General features: G+C 41.1%; 1 protein-coding gene across 1 annotated transcript; it reads left to right on the top strand.

Annotated features, from left to right (window-relative positions):
* The first annotated feature begins 4718 nt into the window (after positions 1–4718).
* Positions 4719–10614, top strand: LOC112462236 (trichohyalin-like). The gene is made up of 5 exons (XM_025027899.1): positions 4719–4967; positions 5990–6358; positions 6446–6864; positions 10029–10151; positions 10359–10614. The coding sequence occupies exons 1-5, from the start codon at positions 4719–4721 to the stop codon at positions 10612–10614; spliced, it is 1416 nt and encodes a 471-aa protein (XP_024883667.1).
* Positions 10615–11015: the final 401 nt, after the last annotated feature.

The raw sequence follows: 11015 nt of genomic DNA, 5'->3' as shown, positions 1-11015 counted from the left end.
GAAATAAGAAAGATAGCAAGGGAGAAGAGAGAGAAAGGAAAAAGAGTTACAATTAGCTATCAAAAGATATGGGAGGACAACAAGGAATGGAGATAGAACGAGAGCAAAGGAAGATTAGAGGAGAGGGAGGACTTTCATAAAGCATAAAGAAGAGAACGAAGACAAAGAATGCGGGGAGGAAGGAGAAAGAATAAGGGAAGAGGGAGAGAAAGCCGCAGGAGGAGACTATAGAGAGGAGGAGGACGAAGATATAGAGGGAGAGGAAGGAGAAAGCAGGAGGAGGGAGGAGACTAAGGTGGTCTTCTGGAACGTAGCGGGTATAACCAATAAAGATAGGGACTTTTGGGATAAAATAAAGAAGTGGGACGTGATTGTTATGATGGAGACATGGATGGATGAGAAAAGATGGGAGAAGATGAAAGAAAAGTTACCAAAAAAATTTAGATGGAGAGTACAGATAGCAACCAGAAAGAACAGGAAAGGTAGAGCGTGCGGAGGCATGTTATTAGGAATAAGGAAAAGTGTAGAAGAGGTAAAGGAAGGAAGGGGGATGGTAGAGGAAGAAGGAAGAATAGAAGGTAAGATAAGAATAGAAGAGAAAATATGGAGAATAATAGGAATCTATGTAAACAACGATATAAACAAAAAGTTAGAAGGCTTGAAGGAGTGGACGGAGGAGGGGGAAACAGGAGTAAGGACCATAATAGGTGGTGACTTTAACGCGAGAATGGGAGAGGAAGGAGGATGGGAAGAGGAATTCGGGGGAATAGGGGAAGAAAGAGGAAGAAAATCTAAAGACAAGAAGGTTGTGACATTGCACCGGGTGCCCGTCACTTGGATTGGACACGAACCCCCCCTCGAACCTTTATACGGCGCGCGTACCCGCTTGTCGTCGAGTTATCATGTTTTTCGTTTAGCTATTAGTTACAGGAGGAAGCGGTCGGGCGGTCCGATTAGGCCGGGTGGCGCCATCCGCCGGCGCGGCGAAGCGCCTCAAAATTGTAGGAAGCCGCGAAGCGGGTCCGCCACGATCGTCACTGTTGGGCCGAGCGTGCGTGGACGTCCGGCGAGGAGTCCTGAGGGTGTATTAAGCGAGGGCGGCGGCCCTACAAGCCCATCGCGGAGGAAGGATCGAGGACCACGAGAGTGTTGTAAACGACCTGCAATCCCAAAAGTAAGGTAACGGGGGCCAGCGGGGCGGAACGTCAAGTACCGTTTCACGTATCGTATTTGGAGATGTGCGTAGGATCGCTTCCCGACCTACGCACTAATGTCGTGAATCCCTCGGGATTAGTGCTTCGGTCATTTTTACGGGTCTGACATATCCCGCCCGCTGCTACCCCGTGAATAGAGTAAAAAGGGGGTCCTTTTCCGCTCGACTCGACAATCCGGTGTATGATTGCGTGTGATAGCGTGTCGGCGTACGACGTGGCGGCCTTGCCACGCGTCACGATCCTTGCGAGTGTTATGCGATTATGCGGATCGGCTCAACAGTCACCCTAATATTAGTTTTCGCGCTTCCGTTAATCCGAGTGTTCATTTTCGCGTTTCCGGTAGTCTTAGTGTTTCGTTAATCGTAAGTCTCGCGTCCACGGTGGCGTGAATCTCGTCCGTGCGTTTATTCTGGGGCGTATCGGCACGTAGACCCGTTAATTACCGCGCCCGGTGCTTCGAGTGTGAGGCGGCGGAGTAACGAGTCGGGGGCGTGCATTTCAGATTATTCCATTTACAGTTTCGCGTTTTCGTTAGTCTTACAGTTGCGTTCCTTCGGGTGGAGATATCACGCGCCCCGCAGTGTATCGTGCGGAAGTATCACGCGCTCGCGGAGTGGACCGAGGAGCGAGAAGAATCGTACCCATTATATTGCGTGTACTCTTTCGTTAGTTGCGATTGCGTGTATCCTTGCAAGTTGTAACGCAATTATCAAGCTTTCTCTTATATTATATTTTGATTTACATGCTACTTGAGTGCTTTCTTTTGTGTTTGTCTTCGCCTCACCACGGTCAAACCCCTCCGCCTTTGGCCTAGGTAAGAACCACGACTGTACACGCTCCAGTAAGAACGTAAAATCGTACTGGTTATTAAGAAAACTCAACTAATGTAATTCGTTTGAAAAGTAACCGTTCGATATATTGATTGAATACAATTTTTAGAACTTTTGAGAGTATAACGCGGTATTAATATAAATCACATATGAATTAAATACATAATTTCAATATCAAGAAACTCAATTATTAATAGTCCGTTCATTTTAATAAATATACATTTTTTGCTGGAGATATTTCTTTTATAAATTCCAATATAATAATTACGCAAGACCAATTTCACTTAAACAAATTAGAAGCACTGAGAATCATTAAATATTTTTAACGCATAAGAGAAAAACCTTGAAGAACAAATTATATTTGTGAAAGGATCATTAATGCAAAACATTTCAAAATAGAACATAATATAAGTATAAATTCAAAATCTAATTAATATATATAGAAGAAATGGAATAATGCATGAATTAATTTGGTATCTTACTAATGAAGAAAATAGATTTCTGAGAAATCAATATTAAATAAAATAAGTGGTTCTTAACCAATAAATATACCCTTTTTTTCTTTTGTAATTCAATGCATTAATCCATAATAAACATGAAATATATTCATATAGATATCATCAATCGTGCATAACATGGTTTAACCATTGGATAATGTTTCTGAAATAATTATTCGTTTCGAAATGAACTTAGAGATATTCAACTTACGATAAAGAAAGAATATACTGACTATTGAATCGCAATAGAGTACATTAAACAATGTGAACATATACTATTTTACGAAATATTAACTTTACAGTTTCGATGAGTTAATTCTCAATTAATATCTTAACGAATCCTTACAATCTTTGTACAACATACGTAATTTTACAATAAAAAGAAGCGAATATACTAAATACGCGTGGTTGCAACCAAATTCTTTTTATACTTGATTACTCAAGTGAAATGAGAAGAATTTTCCTTGTCTTAAACAGTGGCCACTGATTGAGAGATAATATTGGATTGAATGCCTTGCCGAAATGCAAGAGTGGTTGTTATAAATTCCAAATCCAATACGAAAGAAAGCTCTCGAATATTCTGGAACCAAAGATAGTCATTAGCTAACGTTTGTAACGACTGTATCAGTGGTCCCTTTACGAATAACGAGAGTTACCTGTGCGAGCTTTCACTTTACGTGAAAGTGACTCCAAAGAGGAGGAATACCGCCCTTCGGGTGAAAAGTAGGAAATATATTTCCATCGAATGTATTCTCCAATCGTCCTTTCTTCTTTAGTAATGGCGGATGCCTTTTCCTTATATCTGGCAATGGCAGATAATTTTCCAGTGTCGGTAGTCGCCTTTCCTTACGTCGTGCTGCCGTATTTAATATATTCGTCGTTGTAATTACGATTGAATATAACTTGAAACAAATGATTTAACAATTCAATATCCTTTTTACAAAGAATAGTAGAAACGGGTAAAATACACGACACGACTCGAAACGCGCGACTTTTGTGGACGAAAGATGTGGATATAATGAAGATCGTGAACGGAAGATATTGATACAATGACGATCGTTGCTACGCAAGCTCGATACTTCCGTAACGAACGCGGAAGTCAGGTATCGCAGCGCCATACGGACGCGGAAACCAAGTATTGCAGCGCCTTTGCGTGCGAAACATACGCACTACCAATGTCACTAGACCCATGTATGAGTCTCTATAGAGTGTTTACGTAGAGTGTTTACGGAATCAGTTGCTTACTGGCGAATATCATAGATGGCAACACGCCATTTTTCATTCGTCGATAAATCGCTGTGTTTTCAACAACGACCCTCTACCGAAAATCCTGAGCAGTCGTTGCGATCGGCCAGAGCGGGTGTATCTTGACATATGAATTAAGAGTTATATCAATAATTAAAGTTTATGTCGGATCTATGTAGAGTTCATGTAGAGTACTTTTCGCGGGTTAGAGTAAACGGTGGTGTGGCCGTATCCACACCTGGCGCCCAAAGTAGTTTCGTATCGCTTTCGAGATCCGCTCTGCCACCCGATCAGAGATTTGCTACGCGATTCAGTCCCGCCTCACGGCCCGGGGAAAATAATACAGAGAATTAGCGTCGCAAGGTAAATAAGGATGGCAGGAAACTACTGGAATTTATCGAGGAAAGAGGATGGATGATATTTAACGAAGGCATGAAGGGAAATGAGGAGGGAGAATTTACATACACAGGAGGGAAAAGTGAGACAGTTATAGACTACGTAATAGGGAATGAGGAGGTCAGAGGAAAAGTAGAAAGACTGGAAGTAGAAGAAAGGATAGACTCAGACCATCACCCATTAATACTCTGGGTGAGAAATAGCCTAAAGGGAAAGCAAAGAAGGAGAGAAGCAGAAAGAATAAGAAGAAGAGGAATATGGAGCGAAGAGGGAAGAACGCAATTTAGGGAGAGACTAGGTATGATTGGAGGAAAAAGAAATCTGCAAGAGAAGATAGAGGAAGGAACGTCAAAGATAAGAAGAGTAATAGAGGAGAATGAAAAAGAGAATGAAAGAGGGGCTAACAAGAACAGAAGAGGGTGGTGGAATGAGGAATGCAGGGAGAGAAAAAGGGGGTGAGGAGAGAACTAAGGAAATAGAAAAAAGGAAAAGGAGAGGCGGAAAGATATAGAGAAGGAAATAAGGAGTATAGGGAAATGTGCGAAAGAAAGAAGAAGGAGGAGAAAGAAAGGATGATTAGAGAGATAGGAGAAGCGAGAACGGAAAGAAAGGTATGGGAATTGATAGGCAGAGTGAGGAAGAGAAGGAAGAGGATAAACGAAGAGATAAAACCGGAGGAGTGGAAGGAATACTTCATGGAATTCATGGGTGGAGTGGAGAACAGAGTGGTGAAAGGGAAAGGAGGAGGGGGCAGACAAGAAGAGGAAGGGATAGAACTGGAGGAGGTAAGAATGACAATAAGGAAAATGAAAACAGGAAAAGCAATAAGCAATGACGGGATACCGAACAAGGCGTGGAAATTCGGAGAAGAAGAAATGGTGAAATGGATATGGGAAATATGTAAACGGGTATGGAAGGGGGGAGGCTGGCCGGAGCAATGGAAGGAAGGTGAGATAATCCCAATAGTAAAAAAGGAGAAGGGAGAGAGGTGAAGGACTACAGAGGGATAACTATCATGCCTTCGATGTACAAAATTTACACGGCGATATTAGCGGAAAAGATAAGAAAGGAGGTAGAAATGAAAAAATTGATTCCCGATAACCAAGCAGGATTTAGAAAAGGAATGGGGATAATGGATCAAATATTCGCTTTAAATTATCTGGTGAATAGACAACTAGGAAAAGAGAAAGGAAAGATGACGGTACTATTTGTGGATTTAAAGGCGGCATTTGACTCAATGAATAAAAAAGTATTAAACAAGACAATGAGAGAGAGAGAAGTGAGACAAGGACTGATAAACAGGGTAGAGGAGGTATTGAGAGAAACAAAGAGCAGAGTGGGAAAGAGTGGAGAGAGTGGAGGACAATTTTGGACGGCGAAGGGCTTGAGACAAGGATGCCCGCTAAGCCCAATATTGTTCAATTTATTAACCCCTTCGTTGGCAGAGAGAATTCGACAAAAAGTGCCAAAAATGGCAGGAAAATTTTTTATCCTGAAAATTTGTACCCTGGGGTTTTTGAGGGCCCCTGATTACGAATCTGAACTTAAAATTCGAAAATTCAACATGGCAAATTTTATCCCAATTAAGTAATTTTTTGCATTTTTATCCGCCATTTTGAATTTGCAAATTTTGAATTCAGATTTGTAATCAGCGACCCCAAAAACTCCCGTGTAAGACTTGGATGCCAAATCGAAGCAAGTAGGAAATAAAGGAAAGTTATAGGAAAAAAAAGTTGACGCACTTTTGCGTCAATGCCACACAGGGCACGGAAAAATTTGACGCACTTTTGCGTCAATGCCAACGAAGGGGTTAATAGCAGACATAGACGATTACATGAAGAAAGACGGTTGGGGAGGCATGAGATTAAGAGGCGAGAAGGTATACACGCTAATGTATGCAGATGATATAGCACTGTTGGCGGAGGAGGAACAGGACATGAGGTCAATGATAAGCAGGTTAGAGGGATATCTAGACGGAAAAGGTTTAACACTGAGTATAGAGAAGACAAAGATAATGAGGTTTAGAAAGGAAGGAGGAAGGAAGAAGAAATATGACTGGAGATGGAAGGGAAGGAAGTTAGAGGAGGTCAATGAATTCAAATACCTGGGGTATACGTTGAAGAAGAATGAAGGACAGGAAGCGCATATTAGAGAGAAAAGAAAAAAGGCAGCAAGAGTAATGAGAGAAGTGTGAGGGATAGGGAAGAGGATGTGAAAAAAGGACTGCAAAAGAAAAATCTGGCTGTATGATACCCTGATATAGACGGTGATGGGATACGGGGCAGAAATATGGGAATGGAAGGAAAGGAGGGAGGTAGAAGGTATTCATGAAAGATACCTCAGATGGGTACTTGGAGTAAACTGGAGGACGCCAGGATATATGGTTAGAGATGAACTAGAAAGGGAAAAGATGAGAGCTAGAGCAAGTAAGAGAGCATGGAAGTTTGAAAGAAAACTGGAAGAAGGTAGAGGAGGTGAAATAGCAAGAAAATGTTTGGAAGAAATGAAAGAGAGATGGAAGAGGGGAAAGATAATAGGAAGATGGGAGCAGGAGAGAAAGGGCTATCTGGAAGGGATTGGGGTAGAAGTGGAAGAGGAAGAGGAGGTATTGGAGAGAAAAGAGAAATGGAAGGAGAAACAAGAAAGAATGGAAAAAATCAGGGAATCGAATTACAATAAATGGTATAAGAGTATAAGGAAGGACGGGATTCCGGACTATCTAAAAAAGAGATGGGAGGAAGCAAGATGGAGCAGGGTTGCAAGATTTAGACTTGGTAACGAAGTGAGGGAGGGACTATACTGGGGAAATGAAGAGAATAAAAAATGCAGGATATGTGAGAGGGAAGAGGAAACATGGAAACATATATGGGAGAAATGTACGAGATGGGAGGAATGGGAAGGAGAGGGGTGGCAGAATGTGGTGGAGAGATTACTGGAAGAAAAGGGAGAGGGAAAAGAATGGATGAAAGCAATAGAGGAAATGAGACAAGTTGGAGGAAGGAGGAAAATGGGAAAGGAAGAAGGATGATCCAACAATTCAACGAAAGAGGACCAAGGAGGACGAGACAGCGAAAAGGATTGAAGAGGAATATGTCTATAACAAATTATATGTACAGTGTATATTTAATTGTATGTAAATTATTGTAAATTGGATGTACAGGGTTGGGTACGACCCTACAAAACGCCCTTTTAGACCCCTTGGGGTAATAAAGTATCTTTTTTATCTAAGTTAAATGATTTGGGATTTTTTTATTAATGTTAACCAGTAGAAAAGCATATATTTAAAAAAAAAGAAAAATGTATATTTATTGGTATAAATTTGCGTAATTAAAAAAATTAATGAAAAAAAAAGAGAGAGAGAGAGAGAGAGAGAGAGAAAGATATTGTGGCGGTCAGCTGTCCGCCACGAACGCACGACGGTACGCGCGCGACGCCGGCAGTATGACGGGAGGCGCGCGGCGCAAGCGGCGGCACGGTATCGATCGGCCGGGCAGTTCAACGCGTGCCCGCTACCCGGCGCATCGCCGGCCGATTCTCTCGTAAGAAAGATTCGACATCGACCTCTATATAAGGGGCAACCCAGCGGGGTTTCTCCAGCTATCAGCTCACCAGTCAGGGTGTGCTACTACCGGGGCCCCTGACATAATTTTTTTTGGAGACGGAGCGTGCTCTCAGGGCCTCCGTTCATTACGGAGCGTGCTCATTCCGGGCCTTCGTTTACACCTGCTTTGCAGGACATTAACTTTCCTCGGTAAGAGTCGACAGACTCCCTGCCGTGGAAAGGTTTCCTGGGTCGTTTACGATCCAGCGCACCGGACAACACCGAGACCAAGGCGCTACCTTCTTCAGCTCACCGGACAACACCGAGACCAAGGCGCTGTCTTCTCCGACTCACCGGACAACACCGAGATCAAGGCGCTGCCTTCTCCAGCTCACCGGACAACACCGAGATCAAGGCGCTGCCTTCTCCAGCTCGCCGGACAACACCGAGACCAAGGCGCTGCCTTCTCCAACTCCGATTCCGACTCCGATTCCTGCATCTGGGGCCACGACGAAGGGTCTGTTCCTGATCTCTAAGGTGGATACTTTCCTTCCGTGAAAGCCACACCTCATCGACCGGCCAATCCGAGTACCACGCATCTAGCTCCAACCGGAGCACTCTGTAGTGACGCACTCACTGGCCTCGTCTACAAGAACTTCAAGACTCCTCTCCAAGCTCGGCCTCCGCGAATCTAACTATCGGGACGGATAATACGCAACACACCGCGTTAACACTACTCATTAATCTTCTACACAAATCACACACGTCCACCTATCCGTACACATCCAAGAATAGTTATTTGTGTAACAAGTGAGGTAAGATGAAAATTCCCGGGTGCGGAATTTACGCACGAGCCGAAGGCGAGTGCGGTAACCGCACCTGGGAATTTTTATCTTTACACACGACTTACACTGCCTATTTTATGTTGCAAGTGCCTGGAAAGTGGTCTATCACGCACGCGTAGCGTGCGTAATGGGGCACTTTCCATGCACGTGTTGCATAAATAATTTACCTGTACATAGAACATGAATAAACCTAGCGAGATTCTACCTAATTGAACGACTGGTTATTGTGGGAACCGACGCACCTTCACCTGATATCCTACCCCACAGATATATATATTTAATTTAATCAAATCATAAATTATTATCTGCTTTATTTAAAGCAGTGAAACGCTGATATATAGATAATTAATTCGTGATATATGATTATATATAATTATGCAGGCGATTAAAATATATATAAATGGTTCATATACAATTTGACATGATTATATATGAGTTCAAATTATTTATATATAAATTATATATATGAACCACTTATCCATGTAAATTATATATGATTATTATAAAAAAGTTGCTGATATTATTAAATGCATATTGTTTACAGTTTACAAAAGTTGCTGATATTATTAAATGCGTGTTTACAGTTTTATTGTGATATTAAGAAAAACGGGAAACGAATTTAAAAAAAAAAAGTGTGCTGCACTCTTTATCAAACATCGTGCACACTTTCCTCAAGCATTTTCCTAGTTTTTAGAGTTCCTTCACGGATTATTAAAAACTTAACTTTCTTGCAAACATTCTGCGCTTCCTTTATTGAGTATCCTGCGAGCATTTTGTGCATCCTTCATCGAGTATTTTCCAAAAACTAAAACTCATAATTGTTTGGTCCTAAACGTAAGTTTCTTAAAATTATAAATTATCTCTGCGAGTCTTCGGTTTCCTTTTTCATTCGAAGTGACGATAAACAACGTAAAACTTTTATTATATATATAGTATATAGGGTATAAATTTTATACTAACGCGATAAAAATTTAAAAAAAAATTTTTTTTGGAAACATTTCACGAGTTAGTTAAGAGTGAAACTTAAAAATGCCGAGAAAATCGAGAGAAAATTACTTTAAGAACCGACAAAAGTTAAAGAAACAGCTTGAGAAGAACGAGAGTAATCTGAAAAGGTCTGCTAAGTCATCAACTGAAAGATCACGCAAATATAGGAAACGTCAAAAGTCTGTTCGCCAAGATGCATTTCAGCAGAGTTCGACTCTACAGGATATTGATATTTGTAGTTCGACTTTAGAGCCAATACCTTCCACTTCTAATGCACAAATTGAGCATGATCAGCAAGAACAGATAGAGAATGATATTTCGAATTTGCACAATATTTTACATAAAAATTTAGAAATGCAGTTGCATAAGAAGAACGTGGGTAATCAGAATAAATGCGCAAAGTCATTAACTGAAAGATCGAGGAAATTTTGTAAACGTCAAAAGTCTGTGCACAAAGATGCGTTTTAATTCAGTACGACTCTAGAGGAAATTGATATATTTAGTTCGAATTTAGAGCCACAACCTTCTACTTCAAATGTTCAAATTGAGTCTAATCACCAAGAACAGATGGAGATTGATGTCATTAATTCACAAGAGTATATTAAATTATATCAAGGCAACTATAATAAATTTGAAAAATTGTTTGTGAGGAACGATTTTGGACACGTATGTGATGTGTGTGACCAGATATGGTATAAACAAGATTTATCTAAAGTTCAACAGAGACATATAGATATTCTAGAACAAGACTTCACTGAGGAGCGTGATCGTGTAAAAGACTTTAAAATTTGTTCAATATGTAGACAATCATTGTCATCTGGGAAAATTCCTCCGCTGAGTAAATCAAATGACTACAAATATCCAGACCATCCGCCGAATTTGCTGCCGTTGGATCCAATTACAGAGCGTCTCATATCTCCAAGACTACCGTTTATGCAAATACGTCGACTACGGTACGAAACCGGTACCTACAAAATAATAGGACAAGTTATAAACGTTCTGGTAGAAGTCGACAACATGGTTAAGCACAACGTGGTAATGCTCTCTGCAGCGGCGTGAACTTTGAAAGTTGAATGCAATCCCTCCTTTACTCTCAATCGTAAAATTTTTACAGCCATATAAAGGATATGCTGTGGAGTCACACCGCGTCTGTCTCTTCGTCTAATTTCGCTATTGGCCATGCTGAACGGTGTAGCTCTAATACCCTCTTTATAGATTCTTGGATGACCGTAATATATTGCAGGGAATGATAATTCTTCTGCATATATATCGTAAATGACGCTCAAAGGCATTTTTTTTTGACCGGGTGCAATGTCTAAGTATTTACTTTCGATCCATAGCATTGTGTGTTGATGTCCCAACAACAATTCTTTATCATTATCACTATAGATCATTTTTAATGTGTCGTCATCTGTCCCGCTGTCACATGCTCTACTCGTACTAGGTCGCTGTCCATTATC

Source organism: Temnothorax curvispinosus, unplaced genomic scaffold, assembly GCF_003070985.1.
Source record: "Temnothorax curvispinosus isolate PA1 unplaced genomic scaffold, ASM307098v1 QBEX01012106.1, whole genome shotgun sequence".
Lineage (NCBI taxonomy): Eukaryota > Metazoa > Arthropoda > Insecta > Hymenoptera > Formicidae > Temnothorax > Temnothorax curvispinosus.
Note: the sequence above shows the minus strand (reverse complement) of the source record. Positions and strands in the feature narration are given on the sequence as shown.